We start from the raw sequence: 25,839 nt of genomic DNA, 5'->3' as shown, positions 1-25,839 counted from the left end.
CTTCAATTACTTTTAATATCTAGCATAGTACTACCATCCCAGTAATTAAAATCCTTAAAACTCCATTATTAACCCTTTTTAAAATTTCAGCAACTTATAAAATTATAAAACTCTCTTTAAACATACTTAAACATGCTTAAATTCATAATTCAAACAATCTCATAGTTTATAACATGTTACTATGATTTTCCAACAAATACCACCCTAAAAATCCATGCTTTGATAATTAAAAACTCAATCTAAAAAAATAATCAAATCTGAAATTTTGTTCTTTTAATACATAATATATATGAATCTAGATTAATCATTAAAATAGTAATTTAAAGTTAATAATCATGATTATTATTAAAATAAAGCATAAAATCATGATCTTTAATGAAAACTTGAGGAAGAAGATAAAAAGAAAGTAACCAACAAATCAAAGAACCAAGAAGAAGGAAGAGGCGCTGAACAGAATCCACACGCCTGCAGCAGTGGTGCACAAGAGGCGTTGTGATTATGGAGGTGTGGTGACGTTTCTTGTCGAAGAATAAATGTTACTTGAAGAAGAATAAATAAAAACTTGAGAGAGAAGGGGAGAAATCACGTGGAAGATGAGAAAGTAATGGGGGCCGACTGATATGATGGAGGAGAGAGAAAATAAATCTTTGTATGGTAAAAATAATTGGGTCTAAGGTATTTATAAAGAGACTTTTCTTTTTGGGCTTAGGAAAAGGAGTTTGAGTTCAAATAGAGTTTGATGATGGATATGATTAATGAATTAGAACTCCTAACATCAATATAAATTCTTTTCCTAATCTACTTAGAATTTTGGGTTCCTCAAGCCCATCTAAAGTTCTTTTCCAAATCAAATTAGTATTTCAAATAATTTTCAAAGCATGCCTAAATAAAATACTTTAACTTTCTTAAATCCTTAAAATAATTCTTTTGACTTTCAAAATAGTCCACCTTCTTTAAATTAATAAATCATTTCAAACCAAATTATGTTTAAATATAAATATATAAATACTAAAATATATTTATAAAATTCATAAAATTACGTGGGATTACATCAGATCACCCAGCCACGAGACTTTCCAATTCATCCAATAGCAACATTTAACCCATTTCCCCTCTAATCCTTTTCCAAGCACCATCCACCTCAAATGAGACCAAAAGACCCTCAATCAAACAACCCTTGAAACAAAGAATAACAATAAAGTACAAACTCGTATTTCGTCATCTCCATCTAAAGAGGACAAGAACAAAAACTAGCCAATTTTTAAAAACTCCCCGAAAAAAATTATTTCTTTACTGGTCGAATCAACCCAGTCCCACCAAACATTTTCAACGTTAGTCTTCCCTTTTTTTTCCTTTTGTTTTACACAAGCACCACCTCCATCCCCACAACTATGGATGGGAACGCAGTCCGAATCCGAAGGAAAAAATTCGAATCAACTACGATAAAAAAGTAATCCGACTCCGTTTAAAAATTTTGACTCCGAGTCGGAGGAGGGTCGAAGTTGGATCTCATAAAATAATCCCACATCCGAATTCGAATCCGACTTTGAGGATCCTTTCTTCTTATTTATGTTAATTATTATTTATGTATAATTTGACTTCGACTTTCAGCCAATTGTATTATATAGGATTTTCCCATTGAAGAAATGATTTTTAAAAATAATATTAATATTTAGATTATTTGTATTATATAAGATTTCCATATGATGATTAGAATAAATTGTAATGATTAAATTATTGTATTATAAAGACTATTTTATTCTAAAAATTTGCCAGAAAAATAAGTCGGATCGGGTTCAGAGTCGGATGTTCGGATTTTAAGTCGGTTCGAATTCAGAGACAGATGTTTGGGTTTTAAGTCGGGACGGAGTCGGATTCGGAGTTGGGCTCAGATTTAAAATCTGACTTCTTGTAGGGTCGGAGTCCGACCCGTTGCCATTCCTACCCACTACCGAAACCATGCAAACCACCACGAGACCACACACAACTACAAACAAAACCCAACAAAAAAATTACTCGCATCCACGGTGGAAACGTCCGGCCTGGACGTTACGCGACTGATTTTTTTTCTGGTTTTTGCGGCTTGCTCGTGGTGGCTTGCACGGGGGTGGGAGCTGCTGGTGGGTGGTTGTGGCAATGGGGATGGGGGGTGGCAGAGGTGGATGCTTGATGTGTAGTAGTTTTTACGGTTTTTTCACCAAATACCCCCGACAAATCGCGAAATTCACAATATACCCTCAATGTTTCAACAATTCACCATATACCCTTGACTTTTCATTTTTGTGCACCAAATACCCTTTTTCTAACCGCCGTTAAGTCACCGTTAGCTTTATTTACGATTTTGCCATTATTAACTCCTAACCCTAACTTCTAAACCTAATTCCTAATCCTAATCCCTAATCATAATCTAACCCCTAAACCACCCCACCCCTTCCTCTCCACCCCAGCCCAGCCCCCACTGCCCCACCACCTCACCCCCCACTGCCCACCAGTTTGCAGCCCCCGCAACCCCCTCTCCCGTCAGACTTGCAACCCCCCTGCAACCCTCCTCCCCCTGCCTCGCAACCCCCTCTCCCTCTGCCTCGCATTTCCGACGAGCCCGTAACCCCCCTCCATCACAACCCCCTTTCTTCATTCAGACCCGCAACCCATTTTCGACAAACCCCCTTCCTCTGCCTCGCATTTTCGACGGACCCGCAACCCCCCTCCATCGCGACCCCCATTTTCGAAAAAAAAAAACAAAATTCGAAGGGGAGGGGGAGGAGGAGGAGGGTTGTGCGTCTGACGGGAGGGGGATGGGGAGGAAGGTTGCGCGTCTGACAAGAGAAGGAGGGGGTTGCGCATCTGACGGGAGGGGGAGGGGGAGGAAGGTTGCACGTCTGATGGGAGGGGGAGGGGGTTGCGCGTTTGACAGGAGGCTTCGACGGGAGGGATGCTGCCAGGGAGGGGGGAGGCCGACGGTGGAAGGGAGGGGGATGCGGCGGTGGAGGGGGAAGGGGTGGGGCTGGGGGGTTGGGCCTTGGGTGGAGGGGTGTTCGGTTGGATTAGGGTTAGGGTTTGGGGTAAGGGTAAGGGTTAGATTAGGGTTAGGGTTAGATTAGAATCAGGGTTTAGGGTTAATAATGGCAAAATTGTAAATAAAGCTAACGGTGACTTAACGGCAGTTAGAAAAAGGGTATTTGGTGAACGTTTTCGAACACTTAGGGGTATATGGTGCATTTCTGGAACATTGAGGGTATATTGTGAATTTGTTGATTTGTCAGGGGTATTTGATGAAATAACCGTAGTTTTTATATAGGTTTTAGTTGCATTATAGGAGCATTTAGGTGCATTATTGTAATTCATAATTGCATGTCATTACTTAATTTGCGAAATATTACTCCTCTTGTGCATTTTTGGTATGCTTTGATGAATTTCAAGTATCGAGAAAATAATTGGAGTATTATTGGACAAACTTGAGTACTTAGGAGCAATTGGAAGCAAGTTACATTGATAAGGGTCATTTTGGACGTATTTGAGTGCTAATTGAAGCTAAATTGGAGTTGGAATTCATTGATAAAATTGTGAAAATCGAGTGATGTTCACTCTATTATCCATAACTTGTGACTCGATGCTGATATTGGGTTGATTCCAGCGGCATTGGAAAGTAGGCTTGAAGAGCTTTCCAACGATAGGTCGCACGGCCCAAGGTAAGTTGTATTTTGAGAGATATGGGCTTCAAATGTTGGCCCAGTCTGCCAGAAACTTTTTACGCACACGCGGTTTTGATACTTTCGGCCATTTAAGGAATTATTTGGCTTTCTTATCTTAGAATTTGGTTCCCTATTAGTATTAGGAGTTATAACTATATATTAGAGGATGACATCTATTACTCACTTTTCAATATCATGTTCTTTTTCCTGCTCTCTAGTTTTCTTTCTAGTTTATGCCTAGTTTGTTTTCCATGGCTACTTTGGAGATTCAAGATTCAAACTTTCATATTCACCTTCAATTCAATCAAGTTTTATTCTCTCATCATCTCTTTATTATTATTTTAATTATGTCTTCCATTATGTTTATTGCGCTTTTTGCCATGATTAATGAGTAGTCTTTTTTATCTAGGATTGAGTTGAGCCCTAGTATGAATTGATCATGTAAATTCTTCTCCAATTTTCATGTTATTAAATTATATGTTTAGGATTTGATAAGATTGTTGTTATTGTCAATTGCGCATCTTGATTTAACCCTAGTTTTATATTATCAAAGAAATTTGGAGTTGAAATTAGGAATATTTGTTAGATGCTAAATTGCTATTTTGTTTATTGAGTTCATCAATGAAAGTTGGGTCTTAATTTAGATAATCTTGTTATTGATTTGAATTCTCCCATGAAAATAGGTGGGAACTAGAATTGGGAATTATTTGACATTGGTTCTTAATGCTTCTAATTATGTGTGTAAACCATGAAAATAGGAGACATGCGTGTTAATTAGGCCTTTGCTATCACAAAAGTGAGTTCTAGGTATTGAGAAATGATTGAGTATTTAGTTTCAGTTCGCAACTGTGCTTTATTACTGAGTCATAAGGGTGTCAATCTCGCCTAAGCTTTAATTGAATAATTGGGATGTGAGTTATATAACAATGGTGGTGGAGTGAGGTGGCTGGTGGTGGGGGTTTAGTGAAAAAGAAAGAAAAGGTTATAAATGTAATTTCAACTTTTTTGAGGGCGATTTTAAGTAATTTTGGAACGACAAATATAAGTTAAGTGAGTTTAGCTATAGCCATTATTGCCACTTACTCATTCATATGTTTATTGGATGTTCAATTTGTGAATGTCTAATGTGGGAGGTAATTGTTTTAATTTACTTTTTGTCCGTGATATTGTCTATTTACAATGATCTTCCTGTTGCACTGTGTTTCAAAAAAAAAAAACATGGAGAAGGAAAGGAGAGGGAAAGCGAAGGAATGGAGCAAAAGAGTGTAGGAAAAATAGAGTTGCATGTTCGTGCAAAGAGTTTTCTTCCACTCTGCTATGTTATTATCCAAACACATTATAAACAATCCGTCTTGCATGGACCCGGTTCACACTAAAAATAGTGTGGACCAGGTCCAGGCACGTGACCGGTTAAGAAGTATTCACTTATACACTATATCAGAAATAGATACTCTATATCAAAAATAGATACACTATATGATATATAGGTACACTATATCAAAAATAGATACACTATATCATAACTACGTACACTATATCATAACTAGGTACACTATATCCTATAGGCTATAGGAACACTATATCATAACTAGGTACACTATATCTTATAGGAAAATATTTACTTAAACGCATTACACTATATCAAAAATAGATATACTATATTATACATAGTTACACTATATCATAGTGTGCACCGGGTTTATATAAGTTTTGATACATTATAAATGTTTGGGCTATCGCAATTGATAATGACGCAAAGCTAACGCCCCAAATTAACGGTTTTACTTTATGATATTTACTATACATATCATATATAATTATTGGATTATTTTTACACTCCTTCATCGTATAATGTAACTATCTAATGTAGAATGCAACTCAACCTCCTGCTGGAAGGCCCTAGTATATATTTTAGTTGTATATAATGAAATTAAAATTGTACCCACTACAATTTGAATTAGAGAATTCATGTGCATAGTAAAATTAAAAATAGATGATAATGTGAAGAATTCAATAGCACACACAAAAATGGCTTGCTTTTATTATGTTTGATGTTTACAATATATACCATTTACCAGAAAAGGTAAACCTAGTAAAAGATAAACTAGGCAAGGGAGAAAATAGGAAGTACACCCAAAATATCCTAACAGATATGCTATGAGATCATTACTAAAATATATACAGCATATTTATCTTAATACCCCCCTAAAGTTGGAGCATGGGGTTCAAAAATGCCCAACTTGGACACAAGAAAATCAAATTGGGACTTCCCAAGAGCCTTTTGTAAAAACATCGGCTAACTGTGACTTAGTGGGAACATGGGATGGTGAAATCAAACCCGCATTGATAGCATCTCGAACAAAGTGACAGTCAATCTCGATGTGCTTTGTTCGTTCATGAAAGACCGGGTCCTTAGCGATATGTAAAGCTGACTCGCTATCACAAAACAACGGCACCGCCTGAGGATGATGAATTCCCAAACTCAACAATAAAGCCTTAAGCCATTTCAGCTCACAAGTAAGAGAAGCCATAGCCCGGTATTAGGCCTCTGCAGAAGATCTAGACACCGTATGTTGCTTCTTAGTCTTCCAAGAGATGGGAGACTGACCAAGAAAAACAAGCCAACCTGTAAGAGACCGACGAGTAACAGGACAAGCTGTCCAATCAGAATCACACCAACCCTGTAACGTAAGATCAGAATCTGCACGAAACAAAATACCCTGTCCCGGAGTACCCTTCAAATACCGCACAACACGTAGAGCCGCCTCCCAATGTTCTTCCCTAGGTGCTTGCATAAATTGAGATAAAATATGTACAGCATAGGCCAAATTCGGCAAGATAAATCAACCTGCCAACAAGTCGGCGATAAGCCTCCGGATCGACTAAGAATGCACCCTGAGCGAGGCCAAGTTTATGATTTTGTTCAATGGGAAAACCACTTGGCTCAGCTCCTAGCAAACCTGATTCTGAAATAACATCCAAGGCGTAATTTCGCTGACACAAAAACAATCCTGTAGAACTACGAGCCACCTCAATGCCCAAAAAATATTTTAAAGGACCCAAGTCCTTCATCTTATAAACAGTCACTAAGATAAGCCTTGAAAGCACAGAGAGCAGCGGAATTATTACCAGAAATAACTAAATCATCTACATATACTAAGACATTCAACTGGATAGTAGCCTTAGTAAATGTAAACAGAGAATAATCCGAATAGGATTGAAGAAAACCATACTCTTTCAAGGCGGAAACAAGCTTTGCAAACCAACACCGAGGAGCTTGTTTAAGACCATACAAGGACTTTCGCAACCGACAGACTAAGGAAGGATCGGATGTCTCAAACCCAGGGGGAAGCTTCATGTAAACTTCTTCATCAAGATCACCGTACAAAAGAGCGTTATGAACATCCATCTGATGAAACTCCCAAGGATGCGGCAATGGCTAGACTAGCACGAACTGTTGTCATTTTAGCCACAGGAGCAAAAGTTTCGGTGTAATCGATCCCTTCCTGTTGATGATTACCCAACACAACCAAACGAGACTTCAATCTTTCCACATCACCATTGGACTTAAACTTTGTGCGATATACCCACTGGCTACCAAGTGCACGCTTGCCCGGTGGAAGAGTTTCTAGAGTCCATGTGCCAATATCTTCTAATGTCTGCATTTCTGCTTTCATAGACTTTCTCCAACCATCAGATTTCATGGCCGCTTTGAAAGACCTAGGATCATCACCCTTAACAACAGCTGCAATGAACTTTAAATAATTTACAGAAAAATTGTCACATTTAATATAGTGTGCTAGGGGATACGGGGTACCTGAAGAGCGATCGGAATGAGAAGTGGAGGGAGACGGACTATTAGCAAACACATTATGAGCAACAAAGTCTCGATGTTTCACATTCGGGATTTTTGTACAAAGACCACGACCCAAAGCAGCATCCATGGGCTGCTCACCTGCGCTGCAGCAGCCGCGGGCGGGGAAGCAGGCCCAGCAGACGCTGGATTTCCAGCGGGTGGGGCAAGGGCCAGCGTAATGGGCTGGGAAGCTGACCCAGCAGACGCTGGATTGCCAGCGGGTGGGGCAGGGGCCAGCGTAATAGGCTGGGACACGGCACTAGGTGCTGGCTCCTGTTCGCCATCGGCACCCGCATTTTGGGCATCATGCACACACCTTGCTCGCCCAACTCACTCTCTTCATTATACACAATATCATTCAAACCACAATCCGCAAAATCATCATGTACCTCAGCATTATTAGTACCAATATGTGGGGCAATATTCACATCCTCGGGACCATGAAAGGGAAAGACATCTTCCAAAAATTTCACATCCCGAGAGACAAAAAAAACTTTAGCATCAAGATCATACAACCGCCATCCCTTTTGACCAAAAGGATACCCCACAAACACACACTTGCGACTCTTACTAGCAAATTTATCACCATGTATTTTTTGATTGTGAGCAAAACACAAACAACTAAAATTACGAATGGCATCAAACAAGGGGGGTTTATGAAAAAGATTTTCAAAAGGAGTTTTATTTTGTATAATAGGAGTGGGGGTACGATTAATAAGATGGGCCGCGACAAGAACACACTCCCCCCAAAAATTATTAGGCAAATTAGCTTGAAACCTCAAAGCCCTCCCAACACTCAGAATGTGTTTATGTTTTCTCTCAACTCCTCCATTTTATTGCGGGGTTCCGACACAAGAAGATTGAAGAAGAATTCCCGTGGCCAAAAAATAATCAAACAAACACTTAAATTCGGTACCATTATCAGTTTGAACAATGTTAATGGTTTGAGAGAACTGCCTATCAACCATAGCAACAAAAGTCATAAAAGTACGAAACACTTCCGTTTTATCAATCAACAAATAAATCCAAACTGCACGAGAATAATCATCCACAATCGTCAAAAAATAACGGGCCCCACAGGACGAAACATGTCGATAAGGACCCCACAAATCACAATGGATCTTTTCAAAAATTCTAGAACTTCTATTCTCACTTAAAGGAAATTTGTCTCTATGATGCTTAGCACGAAAACACACTTCACATCCATTATGTAAACTACTTTTATTGTTGCTAACATGAGGAAGTAACTTAACTACTCTCTCGGAAGGATGTCCCATACGCCTATGCCACAACTCCAAGCTCGAAAAAAGCTTCAACCACGGATACGGAGGACACCACTTCCGGCTTGCTAAAATAGAACAGTCCATCTCGCCTAACTCCCATTCCAATCAGCTCCTTCGCTTGGTCCTGTATCACACACACATGAATTAAAGTAGACAATAGTTCGTAAATTATCATTAAGTTGAGACACCAAAAGTAAATTGCAACTTAAGTTGGGCACATAAAGAACATGATGAAGGGTGATTTTATCCAACAATCGAACAGAATCCTCTAAATGGGCATACTCTATCTCACCATTAGGTAAGCCTACGGGACAATTTATGAATTGTTCATCAAACAACCATGATTTTTCACCAGTTACGTGATGAATAGCACCTGTATCAATAATCCAAGAAGTGGTATCAAACTTACCATTCAAACGGTTATCTGGAAATGGACTATTACCAAATAAACCGGTGATTGCTTTCCACTGGTCGGCGGTGAAGACTTGAGTGTTGGAGGTGGTGGTTGGCGCCACACTTGAGAAGGAGGGGCTGCCAGATGCAGCGGCATTCGCACGAGCCGGACCTTTCCCAGAACCAGTAGAAGAAGACGTGGCAGCCTTGTCTCGATCAGACCAACTCTCCAGAAAGCCATGAAGCTCATAACACACACTTTGATCATGACCCTTTTTCTTACAATGACCACAAAATTTGTCACTCCAACAACATGAAGCATCATGCCCACTTTTGTGACCCTTATCACACACCGGCAGGCCGGTCCCACCACCACCAGCACGTCCCTTGGGTGCTGCTGTTGTACGGACAGCAAACCCCAAGGCAGAAGACGGTGGCTGTTGGGCGTCCTCCTTGCCCCGAGTGATCCCACGAATCCGTTCATCTTGAGCAACCGATTGAAACGCCTTGTTCAACGAAGGCAAGGGATCTTGGGATAATAAATTGGAGCGTAAAGATGCACAATACTTCCTCCGTGTTTTTATTCTTGCTACATAGAGAAAGTGGGGGGTTTTTAAGAAAGGTAGAGGGAGAAAGTAGGGGACCACCACTTTTTGAATAAAAAAACATTTGTTAAGGAAAAAGTATGAGTATTTTAAAAGAGAAGGTGGGGGACCACCAACTTTTTAATAGTATTTTAAGATTTTTATGGTGAAAAAGAATCCATTTATAGTATGTAGCATCTATTATGACATTTCCATTTAAGGGAAATGTAGCATCTATAAAAAAACGGAGGAAGTATTTCAGAGTACAAACCAAGCAAAAATTGTTGGAGATGATCCGCATCACGCCGTGCAGCATGTTGTTTACCAACATCACAAGTACAGTTACCACAACTACAACTGATCAGAGGCTCATGTTTGTCCAATTCATCCCACAAAACAGATAATTTGCTAAAATAAACCGCAACAGGCATTGTCTTAGATTGTTCACAATGATTTATTTCAGACTTTATTTGTTGTATACGAGGGCCATTAACAAGACAAAATCGTTCGTGTAAATCATTCCACAACCTTTTAGCATTATCATAATTAGAAAGCATCGATTTTACCTCGGAATCTATGGTGTTCATGAGCCAAGAAACAAGCATACAATGAATCGTCACCCAATCATCTTTCGTACATGGTGGTGTGATACTAACAAGTGTGCCATCCAAGTATCCAAATTTTCTGCGAGAACACAAAGCAATGCGAATGGCGTGAGACCATTCATTGAAATTATCAAGTTTGAGACGGATATTAGTAATGAAGTCGCCCGGCCGATCTTGCGGCCCGAGATAAAACGGGGAGGAAGGCAAGATTTTCGAAGGTGGTGGTGGTGCAGAATCGTCCACCATGGCAGCACGCACGAGGGAAAAAAAAAATTAATGTATTGGCTCCGATACCATGAAGAATTCAATAGCACACACAAAAACGGCTTGCTTTCATTATGCTTGATGTTTACAATATATACCATGTACCAGAAAAGGTAAACCTAGTAAAAGATAAACTAGGCAAGAGAGAAAATAGGAAGTACGCCCAAAATATCCTAACAGATATGCTATGAGATCATTACTAAAATATGTACAACATATTTATCTCAATATAATGTTAACTCGATAAACTTCTAGTGAAAATGACTAAATGAGAGGCACCTTTAGTGAAGTGGGTACATAATGAATAGCTAAATCATCATGAGTCACAGACGAAAAACGTGGTATATCACGACTCACGAGATATATAGTAGTGTACTAGCCACTAGGAAAACTTTTCCCACTCATTTTCTTCGTTTTGATTTACTTATCATAAAGACATGATGTAATTTCGACGAGGAGAGAAAGAGAGAAAAAAAAATGATTCATGTGATGAAGAAAGATATGGAGAAAAAGAATTTCAAAAAAAGATATTGTTGCAAGAAAATTAAAACAATCCAAAATAACAAGTGTTACATTACAAGTAAATAAGAACGGAAAAAGTGTATAGTTATCTTGTTGGACTTTCTAAAAAGATCGACCATAATATTTAAGCAGCCTACTAGGTCATTATTGCACCCACATCATGACAAATCACATATTTTAAAGACACGTATATTTGAGAAAGGACGAAGCATTATTTTTTTACAATATGGTAATCAGAGTTGTTGACATGAAACGAACTAAGTACTAAGAAAAGGGTGAGTGAGTGTTGAGGATTTCCAACTTGTTTACTTAAATAGGTCAACACGACACATCTTACTAAGGGATAGGTTAGTGTTGAGATTTCCAACTCGTTTAAACACAACTTATCTTACTAAGGGTTTGGTTAATATTGAGATTTTCCAACATAAAAATGACACACACAAAATTAGTTTGATATAATTGCTACACAAATAATAAATCTTCGAGTTAGCCCTTGCTTTGCTAATGAGTCCACCACCATGTTTGATTCTCTTCGATTAGCATTGATATTTCAACACGTTTAATTAAACAGGTTAATATGACATGAGTGTTCGGCTAATGTCAAGAGTTTTCCAACCAGTTTACATACGACACTGACATGGACACGAACGCGACATTTTGGTAGCTCCAAGCCTCCAATGGTAATTGGTAGGTGAATGACGTTGCAGCTACCTAATCCCTGGTTTTGTTTGTTTTTATATAAACAACAATTTAGAAAAATCCAACATTATGGAAGAAAATCCGGTAGTATTCATAGGAGAAACAACTGCATGATTAACGTGGATAGAATTTATGTGACCGACATGATTAAAGTGACGATATACTGATATAGACATAGTGATACTGATGTACACGACTATATTACTAGTAAAATTACTATATTACTAAAACTATAAAGTCTCATTTTCATAAGAAAAATTCAATAATATGTGCAAGTTAAGTTTCTGATGAGCGCATACTATAACATCATTTAGTTACATATTAGGATACATTTTTTTTTTGTGATATTATAGTATTTACATTGCATTTATGCGTATTTAGGTTCTTTTTTACAATTTATAGTACTTTCACGAGTTATTTGGTATTTTGATGAAATCTCAGGTACCTTGAACTACTATAGAAGAACATGAGAATTAAGACACTTAGATGACCTTCAAAACAATATATCATGCATGTACCCAAATCAGATTGAAATTCAACAAGATACAAACCGATATTCAAAGTGGTGCAAATTATGACACCTTTTCACCATTTTGTGCATAATTTTTTTGTACAAATAAAATTATGAGGTAGTTCCAAATAGATTATGTCCTTTTATAAGTATACACTTTTGAACAATACACTTTTATAAGTATACTCTTTTATTAGTTTTAATCCTTTTATAACGGGACGAAATTTATTGTATACACTTTTTAATTAGAGCTTTTAGAGAGAAGCTGGAAAGAAAAACTTATAAATCTCCAGTGTTCTCTAAGGCTCTACATTTTTTCCACCAATTCAATTATTTATTTTTTTTTTCTTTTTCTTTTCTATTATGAAGTTTTAATTATTGTTCTCTATAGTTTCTTAATTTATTTAATTATGCTTTGAGTAGTTCTTTTACTTATGGATTATTATTTATTTAAATTCCCAAATTAGTTGGTTGTTTGTTCTTAATTAATTGTGATACTTTGAATACTAGAATAGGGGTGATTAATATTTGCTATAATTCATTTGTCTTAATCACAATGGAAGTTGTGTTTTGACGAATTTGAGTATTTCGATTAAGAACATAAAATTCTCCAAAGGAGTAGGTAAAATGAAATGTTAAGAAGTTAGAGTGTTGTGTTTAATTTATTTAATTTGCATGATTCCATATGAATATATCAATTTATTGCATATTAGAAAAGCCATAGATACTCACGAAGAGGTTTATGGTATTTTATAGGATACTTGGAAGAAGTATGGTACTTTATAAAAGCTAACTTTTCCTTATAAATATTTAATTTTTTTAATCTGAGTTAATAATTCATGCTAGAATACTTTACATTCTTTTATAGTATTTGGATCGATTTCGAATAGGTTATAGGTTTTCGTATAGTTTCGTTTAGCCGCCCTAGAGTCTATTCATTTAGAAAGTGAATGGACTGTCATTACAGCAATTAAAACACCATATTCATTTAGAAAAATTCCACTAATGTTAATGGGAGCTCCTTAGGAACCCCTCCAAAAATAAACGTATGCCACTTGATGCAACGAACACACGGTATTCTTTAGTAAAAGGCGAAAGAATAGTTCGCTTTGTCTTCATTGCATGGCTGCGTAATTTGTTTCATGGTCTGGCGCTCTTATTATAGTGATAACCATTGGTAAGTTCTGTCTTTGGCCTGATGTGGGACTAATCTAGTAGCAGTAGCTTTCAGGGTTTCAGCTGGGATTTGGCCCTGATAAAAACTAACATTGCCACGTAGTCCAATTTGCTATCATATATTTATATTTATAATCTCAGTTCAAATTAGTCCAATTAGATAACAGTTGACCTTAAGTTTTTTTTTTTTACAGGATGATCTTAAGTTATGATTAATGAAATAGTTTATCATTTCAAGATAATAATTTATCATATCATACATCCAAAAAAATTGCAAAAAAGTTATGTAACAATTTTTAATATTAGAGTTATCACAATAGCAATCAAAATTACTTATGAACAGTTGGGGACTTTTTATTGAGATCGGGTTCAGGGATGTCATTGCATTTGTGTCATCAAATTGTTACCCATATAATATATTTTAAATACTTCTCTAATTTTATTTTTTAGTTAGGCAAAATGAATGGTTCTATCATATTAGAACCTCTTGTAGGGCAATCCAGTTTGGGTTAAGCGGTTATGAACTTTGGGAATGCGGTTGTGCTAGAAAAGGTAAGAGAAATTTCTTTTTCCAAAGTACTCATAATGAGATTGAACTCCCAACCTTGAAAATTATGGAAGATACACAATCATTATCTCATTAGGACAAACTTAATTTGGTTTTAAATGCATCTCTATTGGGTCAACTGGTAGCTGGCATGGGATGCCTTGAATAGGATGCTTCTAAAACCCAACACGATAATACTGCATAAACTCCTTTGGAACCTATTATACCTCTTCATCCATAAGCATGCAATCCCTCTATAAATAAGACTCGTTATTTGAATTAGCTAACACATTGTTGATGAACCTCATAAATATTGTCTTCTAATTTTTTTGTTTTTCGTTTGATTGCTTTCTTTACAATCTAGGGTGGTCTAACATAAGCATAAATAATCATCCAAATATAGAAAAAGAGACCAAAATGTTTATATCTTGATTGTTGCGACTACCTCCTCAACTTGTAATCAAATCATGGTCCACCCGCACATTACCCATGACGCAAATCCTCATCTACACCATTCACTACCCGCCAAAAATTCCACACATATTTGTCCCATCTATTAATCGCGGGTGGAGCGAGTAGGAATTGGATGATAATGGAAAAATTGTCTGTAGACTGAACAATTTTCAAAAATTAACACATGAAAATATAATCATCGATAAACAACAAAACCACTAAATATTAATTGTCAATTCATAATACATACCGAAAATTAATACTATATACACAAACACACATGAATGGGTGGACCGGATTATAACGAGTCCAAAAAAATCACCACAATAAACAATTAAAGAGGTGGACGTGCCGGAGTGGTTATAAATGTTGCAGGTTTACTTAATATATTAAATGTATCTTTTTCTTATTATTAGAACTTGAAAATGAAACATAGTTCTGAATGATGATGTAAGAAGCAAATATGGAACTTTGATTTGTAAGGCTTTACCTCCTCAGCAGAGGGAGCCCTTCCAGAAATTCTCGACGGCCAAAGACAAGGCTCAGGCCGAGGAGGGGGTTTGGAAATAGTTTTCAACCAGCAATTGACGCGCCTCGGTTATTACCTCACTAGCTGCGTCATTGCCCCAAGCGCAAAGATAGTTTGAGTGGAGTTTCTTGTGTCAACTTTATATTGTGTCTAAACAATGTTTATTAAGTAAATGATGATGTGGGACATTCATAAGTCATAAGTCATAAGTCATAAGTCATTCAATTAGTATCTCCTTTAGTCCTTTCCCATAGTTGCAATGTTTGCTTTCTCAATTTGCACAATTTTATTTAAATGAGATCTACACTATCCTCTCTCTTTCTATATACTCCCTTGAGAAAGTATACTTCCATATTTGGTATGGGATAACTTTTTCCATATCATTTACTTGATATGATTAGATGTAGCCCATATATGATTTAATAGTTAACTGATATGATAAGATATTGTTAAGGTATGATATAAGATTTCAACTAACAAGCCCAAAAAAAAAATTGAAAAACAAAAAAATTATAATTTTTTAATATTACTTTTGTCATAAAAATTACATAAATGTCATGGTATTGACCCATATCGGATATGGGAATATCATTGCTCATACTCCCTCCGTTTTATTTTAATTGTTACACTTTGACATTTTACACTATTCACAAATTGGACTTTGACCTTCGTTTGTGATTTATACGTGAATAAAAATATAGTCATGTCGGGTCTTGTTAAATTCGTCTTAGTATGTATTTTATCAATATGTACTTTTTATAATTTTTACAAATACAAAACTAGAGATATATATCGTCAAAGTTTTGCATTAGCATGCGTGAAAAGTGTAAGTATAACAATTTAAATGAAACGGAGAGAGTATTATATATATGTGTGTTGCATGAATATGAAAACATCATTGATTTTTATATGTTAAACACTCCATTTGTCTTCAAAAAGTTTTTTATGCATCAGTTATGTTAAGTGCAGTAATGCAATGCTCTCACAATCAAGAAAAATAAAAGAGGTTTTAAGGACTTGAATTAATATAAAGTGGATTACAAATTATTTAATTTGGTTAATAGATGCTTAATTAATCAAACCACTTGTACAACAATTACATATATTTTTTTGGCCATATATTTTCTTCTGAACTTCAAAACACATTGTTTCTTGTTCAATCTTTTAACATATAATAAATTTTATAAAAGTTAATATCCAAAAAAATTATCTTAAATTTAATATTACTCTAACATTGCATATGATGATAAATTTTCTTACTATGTATAAGTGGAAAATATGTCTTAGTGAAAACTATAAAAATTGATGAACTTTTTTCGTCTTTCACTATAATTAAACAACAAAAAAGAAGCAAATATTCATACTTTTGGCGGACATAGAATGTGCAACGGTTGAACATTTTGGCCGTGTTTAGCAAATAAGATCTAGAGTTTAGAGTTTGTTGTTCGAGTTTTACTTTTGTTCAATAGATTTGACTGCTGATTTTTATAAATGTGTTTGGTAATAATTAACTGATTGCTAAAAGCTTATTTGTCATTTGTGTAAAATGACATTTTAATACATATGTGTAGTATTATTATTAGAGGCAAAAAAGCCATTGAACATATTTTTACCTAATCGTCTAAAGAAAAGGCTCCTATTAAGAGCTTTTTCATTTTGAGAGTTTTTATTCCAAAACTCTCTCTAAAACTCTCTGTTACCAAACATCCCTTTTAGAGTTTTTGACTAATCAAAATTCTAAAAGTAGTCCAAAACTCTTTTCCCCCCTAAAAACTCTAATTGCCAAACACCCAAAATAAAGTGGTATATATGGTAATTAATAATAACTGATGTAGTTGAAACTTGGAAAGCTACATTAAAATGTGCATAAAAAGCAGTCCATTATTCGATTCTTGTACTGTATTACAGTTTACATAAAGCAATAAAGCATGGAATACCTAATATATATAACAAAGATACTTCAATGATACACACCATTATTGGAGAAGAAACCATGCAACAACACCAGCAAAAAGTAATTCAAGGAAAAGCTTCAATGACGGATTGAACAGCTTGGATAGGGTGTACATTAAAATGGCCGAACCCTGCCTTGTTAAGCAAACAGCTCCATTCTTTCAAAGTTCTTTCTTTGCCGTTTGTTGTATGAGCCAACATCACCATATCTAGCAGCAATCTTGCATTTTCAAACTCATCTTTTGTGTCTTCTGCTTCAATAACAGCTTCCACTATTATCACTTTCCCTTTATCCTTTGATATGGCCTCCTTGCATTTCTTTAAGATTTGTATGCACTCATCATCTCCCCAATCATGCAACACCCACTACATCACATAAATGACATACACATTAATACAACTAACAGAGCAAGATACGCTAGCTACAATAAGTGTCAGGACCATCTAGTTCGGTTTTAATGAAAGTACTATGGTAGAGTTGTATCTGAACAATACATTCTAAAATAAAGGGCTCTTATTGGTTGAAAGACGAAAATAAAGTCGGTTTTGATGAAAAAAGTAGGGGAGATTTGGAAAAATAATAAAAACTTATTTTTTACTATACGTTTTTCTATAAGTTCGTATATAAGTTGGAGAGAATTAACAAGGTCCAACGCAAACGATTTTGCTTCTAGATTTGGATTGTAAGGGGGTTAGTTTCTACTTAAAAGATCATAGTGCAATATAATATAGTACTTACCATGATGAATGCAACATCAGCTTTTGGTACACTGTCAAACATGTTTCCACCCACATGTTGCACTCCTTCACAAAGCACTCCATTAGACACAACATGAGGAAAATCAAAGTTGATCCCTTGAATCGAAGGAATACTTCTAACAAGCATAGAAGAAGTAGTACCATCTCCTCCCCCAACATCAACAAAACTACAAACACCATCAAACAAATTAGCGCACCCCTTGATAATTTGAGGCACTACCACCCTAGCATCACAAGCCATGGCATCATTAATAAGCTTGCTATGTGCAACATTTTTACTTGAATAACTCCACACATCTTCACCATTAGCAGCATCAAATGCCGAACCACTCTTCTCTAAGACGCGGTTGCTAAGGCCAAGCCACGGGGATAACATTACCGGTGTACTCTCTAGGAGTATAAATGCGGCCATGTTATTTTCCTCGTGACTTAACAAACGGCGAGAAAGAGGTGTTTGAGAGTAGATTAAGGTGCCTTGGCTTGTTCGGCTTTGGCGAAATATTCTCCGGTGATTTAAGAACCTCATGACACGGTACAGGGAAGATGGCGAACATTTAAGGGTAGAAGCTAGCTCAATGAGTGACATAGAGCCACCATTAGTGTGTATAATATTGGCTAAGCCAAGGTCTATAGCACATTTTACTATTGCCATTTCTGTGAAACCAAACACATATTTCCAAATTTCTATATCGGCTTGGGCCTCTTCTTGATCTTCTATTTCTTTCTCATGCTCTCCATCTGCTACATGTAAATCTGTCACTGTTGTTTGTTCCATTTTTTTGGTTGTTGTATATTTTCCTAGTTAATGTGTGTTATTTTGATAGATGGTTATTGTGTTTAACAAAGGTGGCTTGAAGGCTTTATATAATGCTGGACATCGACATTTATTTCGTTTCATTTGTCCCATGGGTCGCCATGTTATCGTATTGGCCTCTCAGAAATTAGAAAGAGTTTTAGCGACTTTTTTTTGGTTTAAATAATCGTACTGCAAGGCGGTCGCGTATCATTTAGGACATGAGCTAAATCAAATTGAAATGATTGAAATTTTTTGATGAATAAGAAGAAACGAAAGAGTTATTAATGGATTTTTTTTTGGAAATTGGAGAAGACAAAGCAAACCACCATATAAAACTTTACAAATTACAAGAGCTAATGTATCTATTATTTTATATATTTCACGCTTTCAGCTAGGGGTTTTATCGAGCGAGCCGAGCCCAAGTAGCACTGGGCTCGGCTCGAGCTCGTTTAACTTTTCATGGGCTCGGCTCAGCTCGTGAGCTCGCCGAGCTTGGGGGAGCCGAGCTCAGCTCAAGCTCGTGATTAGAATTTGCGTCTCGAGCTCGGCTCGTGAGCTGGTTCAGTCTTAATATAATTTATTTTGTTTTCTTTTTCTTTTTAATTGTTTTTACCTTTTCTTTTTATCTTTCTTCTATTATATACCTTAGTTAATATATTAAAAGAAATACTTAATATAATTTTTAATACATATAAATAATTTTTTAATATAAAATATTTTTTTAATATAAAATAATTTTTTTAGTATAAAATAATAATCGAGTTGTTCACGAGCTTTACGAGCCAAGCTTTACCTAGCTCGGCTCGTTTAAGTCTCGAGCCCGAGCTCAAGCCGAGCTTCAACGAGTCGAGCTGAGCTCAAGCTACTCGCGAGCTTTTCACGCTCATCATCACCCTTACTTTCAGCCATGTTTGAGCTAAGTTCCAAGTACTAAGGTGACAAAGTTTTTACCTTCAACTAAACCAGCTCTACCATAGGCATCTACCATGATGTTATTATAGGAGTCTCTATTTGGCTCACATAACTTCTTTGAATCTGATTCCACTCAGATAAATCGGAAAGGAATAAATAACCTGTTATTAGATGTAGCTTTTTTTTTATAACTTTAGACGGACAACTAATAGAATCAGGTCTCTAGATTTTGAGGACTCATGCCGCTCACCTTGCACATAATCTTAGACGTCCTTTTGTACCGTACTAGTTTGTTCTCACTTCTTAGCACCTACTGTTTTTTCTTTTTTAAGAACCTGTTTAATTAGAATCGTAGTCACTTCACTATAAAAGTTCCACAACAAATTACTTGTACAGTACACGACACAATCATATGGAAAATATGTATAGTTGAATTTTGAACTAAAAACGTGTAAGTTACTGGTCAATATTATTAATAAAACATATGCGCCAGCCTTCAAGTGGCAGAAGGAATATAATGTACTTGAAGAAAATTCAAAGCTTCCAATTTTTTCCTCTGTTAATTCACAGTTTTTTTGAGCTAAGTCTCGTATGTGTTACAAACGGCTGTAGTGTATTTTTTTTTGACATCAAGAAAACGTGCATTGTTTAAATAACAAAGTACAACATTGATTGTTAAACATCGTCCCAAAATTACTTAAAATCGGCGGTCCCACCAAACATTTTCAACTTTACCCTTTCATTTTTTTCTTTTCTTTTCCACAACCATGCACCACCGAGGTCACGCAAACCACCGCCGAGGCAACACACACCACAAACTAAACCACGCACAACCATCAAAGAAAACAAAAAAAAATTCGCCTCTCCCACCGCGAAAACGTCTGGGCTGGACGTTTCCGCCGTGACCGAGGCAATTTTTTTTGGGTTTCTGTGTCTTGCTCGTGGTGATTGCAGGGGTTAGAGTGGGGGCTGCTGGTGAGTGGTTGTGGGATGGAGGTGGTAATTTGAGTAAAGAAAAGAAAAAAAAAAAGAATAAAGTTGAAAATATTTGATGAAATTGAAGCGATTTTAAGTAATCTTAACACAATGTTAATGTTAAGCATTTCATATTTCTGTATGCATGTATACAAGTTGTACAACAAACAAAAACTAGTGGGATTTACTAGCTTTAAAATTAATACTTGTTTTTACTAGCTTTACTCTTCCTTTTTAGCCGACAAAACATCAAGGTCATGACTCATGACTGCATGAATATTGAATATGATACACTTATGATGTAACACGACCAACTGTTCAATTAATTACTTTTAGGTTATGTTTAGTTCACCTTATTTTTGCTTATTTCAGATCTATTCAGATTTAATTAGATCTATTCAGATCTAATCAGATCAGATCAGAAAAAACAAGTTCAGATCAGATCAGTTTAGATTATGCTTATATTTAAAAATCATTATATCTTTCATTACATATTAGTAAAAATTATAATAATTGAATATTAATAAATTATTCATTGAGACGAATCAAACAAGACCCCACATGACTATATTTTTTCTTGTATATTGAGAAAAATCTAAAAGATAAGATCTTGTAATCAGATCAGTTCAGATCAGATCAGAAAAATAAGTTCAGATCAGATCAGATAAGTTCAGATCAGAAAATTTCAGGTGAACTAAACATAGCCTTAGTTCATCAGTTCCATGATTCAAACTTGGAAATAATCTGTTGATTTTAAAAGGCAAATTCATTACATAATTATATCTAATAAATGTGTGATGCTATTTGCAATCTGTATTTTAAATGTCGCTGTGTGATTTTTTTTTAAATATTGTATTCTTTTTGTTCTTCTTTTTCGCCCTCTTTTTCTTCTTCCTGATCTTTTTCTAACGTACAATCACCATAATCATTTGTTGGAGATTTAGAGCATTTGTATGATTAGATTCATGTTATGTTTGTATAAGTCATTTGGTTATGGTGTTGTTCTTCTTCTTTGTATATATCTCGATTGAGGATTCCGTGCAATCCACGCTTAGTATAAGGTTGGCATACTTCTTTTACACGCTTAGAAGATTCACATTCATCGAGTTCATCTTTGTGAGATCCTTGTTCTACCGTTTTCCTCTAACACCATCATTATTGGTCTACAATCGCTGCCGCTGCCACCCTCCTCCTCCTCCCGCTTCTTCTTTCTTTTTTTTATTCTCAATTCTCCTGCTCTTCTTTGAACAATAGCAGCAACACCAACAAAACACCAACAAATAAGAGGAGAGAGAAAACAAGCAACAACCACCAATAGCGGCAATAACAACCACCTCTTCTTCTTTCGTTTTTCTCCTCCTCCCTTCCTCCGACCCTCTTCTTCACTTGGTGCTATTTAGGGATGGGCAAGGGTCGGGTCCATCCGGACCCTAGACCCGGATCCTATTTTTTTGCAGACCCGAACCTTAAGGGTCTGAAAAAATTGGACACTGATCCAGACCCTTAGGGTCTGGAGGGTCTAGAGAGTTTGGAGGGTCCAAGCCTGAATTCTTTATTTTGCCAAATTTTCAGCATTATTAATATCAATAATCATCTGAAATTCGCATGAAAAAAAACACAAAAAATCGCATGAAACAAACACAAGAATTCGCATGAAACAAACAAAAGCATATAAATTGAAAAAAAGAAACAAACACAAACTTATAAACTGAAAAGAAAAAGGAAACAAACACAATTCACAAACACATAGACTGAAAAAAAACAAAACAAACACAAACATACAAACTGAAAAAAACAAAACAAACACAACTTATATAAGAGTTCAGAATGGGTGTTTTGGTGTTTTAGTTTAGGTTTTAGTCTTTTAGAAAATTAGTGTTTTTTTTTAAAAAAAGTTAAAATGTATATACTTCCTCCAATCCTAAATAAGTGCAACATTTTCCATTTTAGGAAATGTCATAATAAGTGCAACATAGCTCAAAATAGAAAGTTTTCTACTTTTTATTTACCCAAATGCCATTACTTAATTCCCCCAACAACTTGATTAACTTATCATCTACTATCCTAAACAACACCAATTAATCAACCCTCACTCATCTCAGCCACCCCACTCTCAACCCCACCTACTCCCTGAGTTCACTTATGGTACACCCGGGTGTACCATGAGCATGGTACACCTAGTGGTATTTTTGTAATAAATTAGAACTTCAGGTGCTCATTTGACACCAAATTTGCTCATATGGGCATTTTGCTCATTTACTCATTTGCTCATTTTGCTCATTTTGTAATAAAAGTGTTTGCTCATTTTCTTAAATGAGTAAAAATGTTTGCTCATTTGTTCATTTTCCTCCTTTGCTCATTCGCTCATTTTGCTCATTTGTAGAAAATAGTCTTGGGTGTACCATGAGCATGGTACACCCAGGTGTACTATAAATATTCTCCCCACTCCCCCCTATCTCTCTCCTCAACTTAACTCATTCTTATCAACTCAACCCAGCAATCCAACACCACCAGACACCAGTACCAACTTCACACCACGTCGAGCGCCACCAATCCAACACCACCACTAGCCCAATACCACCACCACCTCTTCTTCTCTCCTATCCTCTCCTCTCCTTTTCCTCCAACTCCTCCTTTGACCTTTCTCGAAATCCGACATTGATGAAGAGTGAAGATGAGGAGAAAATTTGTTGCCCTTATTTCTCTCTTCCCCTCCTCTTCCTCTTGGTCTTCGTGTTCGTGGATCTGGACGCAATTTTTTTCAATTCCTACAATTTATATGGCTTTCAAAATTTCTCCAATTGTACAATAAATTGCGATTTTCCGGCGGTGGTGGTTAATAAATTTTGTGGTTGTATCTTCTTTTTCGAATGGTTTATTTGCTGCGATGGTGGTGGTGGTAAGTTGTTGCGATGGTGGTGTTGGGGAGAGACAAAAGATGCCGGTGGTGGTGGTGGTTGATGCTTGTTGTGGTGGAAACGATGGTTTGGGGGGGTAGTTTTGAAGGAGAGGGTCTTGGTTTCTAGGGTGGAGGAAGGAAAATGGGGTGTTTTCTGATGGGAGGGTTGGGGGAGAGGGAAAGAGAATTTCTGGTGGTGGTGGTGGCTGTTGTGGATGGTAGGTGGGATGTCTTTGGGTAAATAAAGTTGGTAGGTAGTTACTGTAGGTGTTTAGTCTAATTAAGTTGCCTAATATCTCTTTTAATTGTGGTCCCCAACTTTCTCTCTCTAGGTGCATTGGTCTGTGTGCCGTTTCCCTATGTTGCACTTATTTAGAAACGGAGGAAGTATTAAATATGTTTAAGGTCTAAGGGTTGGGTCCGGGTCCAAAATTTTATGGCACAGACCCGACCCTAAAAAATTCACTTGGACCTAGACCTGGACCCGGACCCTTAGGGTCTGAAATAGTTGGACCCATACCATCAAATTAGGATCGGGTCCAACAGGGTCCGGGTCAGGCCCATCCCTAGTGCTATTGTTGCCAATGGACCCCCATAGTATTCGTCTACCTTTCATCGAAAGTTTTTTTTTTTCATTGCTCACCATGGAACCACCCCATATTTTTTGTTCCACTATGGTGAAACTAATTGATTTTTTATGTGAATCGAAAAAAATGGAAGATTTTTCAATGGTGGAATCATTCGTTTTCTTCCATTCCACCATGGCGGAACAAAAAAGTTGGTGGAACTGGAAGAAAAGGATGGTCCTATGCCAAAAAGTCTTTTCAAGTTATAATTTGAGATTAAAAAATTTATAGATAATACATATAAAAATAAGGTAAAAATTATTTGAAAAAGATGAGAGAGAAAGTAAGAGAGAGAAGCTCTAGTTTTTTATCCCCAATTCCTCAATACCCCCGAAACCCTAGCCCTTCGAACACTGAAACAATTCTGAACTCCAGTACTTCATTCCAATTAAGATTGAGTGTGATAATAGATCAATCTCTTCTGATTTTCTTTTTCTGGTTATCCATTAAAGTAGTTAAGCCTTTTGAAAACGTATGTGGGAAGGCTTATAGATCTGCTGCAATTAAGAAGGGGGTTAACTTTAAAATCCCTATTTGTCAGAGCTATGAGGCTAGAAGACGAGTTATTGAGCCTGTATTCATCATTTCGCTACCTAATTCGTCCTTAATGTGGATTAGGTGGCTTCAATTCATGAGTTTCAAGTACAAAATCCAGAGAGGGGATAGGGTTTTTCTGTTCATTGATGGGAGTGTTCATTTAGTTCTTTGTGAGGGGTTGGCGTCTAGTGGGTTCCTTTTCTTTGGTGTTTTGGTCATGATTACCATTCTTCTCTAGCAGGGTTCTTTTATTGCGCAGTCTCCAGTTGCGTTTGGTGGAGTTTTCTCCATTATTACAGCTATTGCATTTAATGCGATGGGAAAAATCGATAGTAGTTGGCATTCAATTCTGGTATTGGGAGTAATCTGCCCTAAAAGGTTTCTCTATATATTTTGTCTCTTTCAGGAGGTAAGTCCTTACTTTTCGCTGTGGTTTCTTCTTCTGTTCTCTCTAAGAATTCTCTCTTACATTAGTGTGTTCAAATATTTATTCTCTGATTTGTGTGAGTCCTTGAGTTGTATTATGGTAGTTTCTCAATCCTTCAAAGATGCTATGTTATCTAATTCGACTGGAGGTAGTGGTATGCCCTTGGATACCACTCCTCATTCTATTGGAATGTCTCTGGTAAGACTGTGGAGGGGATATCCCTTGCCCCTGGTTCTTCTAAGCTGGGTGTAAGTCCTTCTTCTGAGCCCCCCCTCTTTCCTGTTGTTGTGCATGTTGATAATTTGCCCCAAGTTAAAAAAGATGTAGAGGATTTATCTAATTCTTGTTTAATTGGCAAAATGTTAGGTTCCCCTAATGATTTGCGTACTATTATTACTCGAACAAAGGTTGAATGGAAGTTTTGTAAAGGGGATATTGATTTCATGGATATGGGGAATCATTGGGTTTTGATTAGGTTCGCTAATGCTGGGGATTTATGTCTTGTGTGGTCTGAAAGACCATGGCGTGCAGGGGGGAGCTATTTGTTCTTCACCCCTGGAGAGCCAATTTTGATCCATATGTGGAGGAATTGAAATGGGTTGATCTGTGGGTTAGGATTCCTCGCTTTCCTGTGGAACTTCTTAACGACCCAGAATCTGTGGCAAATATGTTAGCCTCTAATAATATTGGTTCTTTTGTTAAGCTTGATGTTAGATCCCTGTTAAAGCATAAAATTAGATTTGCAAGAGTGTGTATTAGAGTTGATATTACTGAGCCTTTATTGGAATATGCTGAGGTTGTTAGAGCTCGAGGTATTACTAGTGGGTATGTGCTGTGGTAC

The 25,839-nt window shown here is 36.6% G+C and overlaps 2 protein-coding genes and 2 non-coding genes across 4 annotated transcripts; all 4 read right to left on the bottom strand.

Moving 5' to 3' along the window:
• Nucleotides 1–6,232: 6,232 nt before the first annotated feature.
• Nucleotides 6,233–6,764, bottom strand: LOC109136041 (uncharacterized mitochondrial protein AtMg00810-like). The gene is made up of 2 exons (XM_019251654.1): nucleotides 6,541–6,764; nucleotides 6,233–6,473 (listed from the first exon to the last, which is right to left on the bottom strand). Exons 1-2 carry the CDS (start codon nucleotides 6,762–6,764, stop codon nucleotides 6,233–6,235), a joined length of 465 nt encoding a protein of 154 aa, XP_019107199.1.
• Nucleotides 6,765–13,423: 6,659 nt separating this feature from the next.
• Nucleotides 13,424–13,537, bottom strand: LOC125493933 (U5 spliceosomal RNA). The gene has a single exon (XR_007270256.1). It is a non-coding gene; the product is annotated as a U5 spliceosomal RNA (small nuclear RNA).
• Nucleotides 13,538–15,067: 1,530 nt separating this feature from the next.
• Nucleotides 15,068–15,225, bottom strand: LOC125493930 (U4 spliceosomal RNA). The gene has a single exon (XR_007270253.1). It is a non-coding gene; the product is annotated as a U4 spliceosomal RNA (small nuclear RNA).
• A 1,699-nt stretch (nucleotides 15,226–16,924) lies between these two features.
• Nucleotides 16,925–18,944, bottom strand: LOC104903870 (acetylserotonin O-methyltransferase). The gene is made up of 2 exons (XM_010691994.4): nucleotides 17,807–18,944; nucleotides 16,925–17,433 (listed from the first exon to the last, which is right to left on the bottom strand). Exons 1-2 carry the CDS (start codon nucleotides 18,599–18,601, stop codon nucleotides 17,134–17,136), a joined length of 1,095 nt encoding a protein of 364 aa, XP_010690296.1. The 5' UTR covers nucleotides 18,602–18,944; the 3' UTR covers nucleotides 16,925–17,133.
• Nucleotides 18,945–25,839: the final 6,895 nt, after the last annotated feature.

This window comes from Beta vulgaris, chromosome 9 (genome assembly GCF_026745355.1).
Source record: "Beta vulgaris subsp. vulgaris cultivar EL10 chromosome 9, EL10.2, whole genome shotgun sequence".
In the NCBI taxonomy this organism is placed as follows: domain Eukaryota; kingdom Viridiplantae; phylum Streptophyta; class Magnoliopsida; order Caryophyllales; family Amaranthaceae; genus Beta; species Beta vulgaris.
Note: the sequence above shows the minus strand (reverse complement) of the source record. Positions and strands in the feature narration are given on the sequence as shown.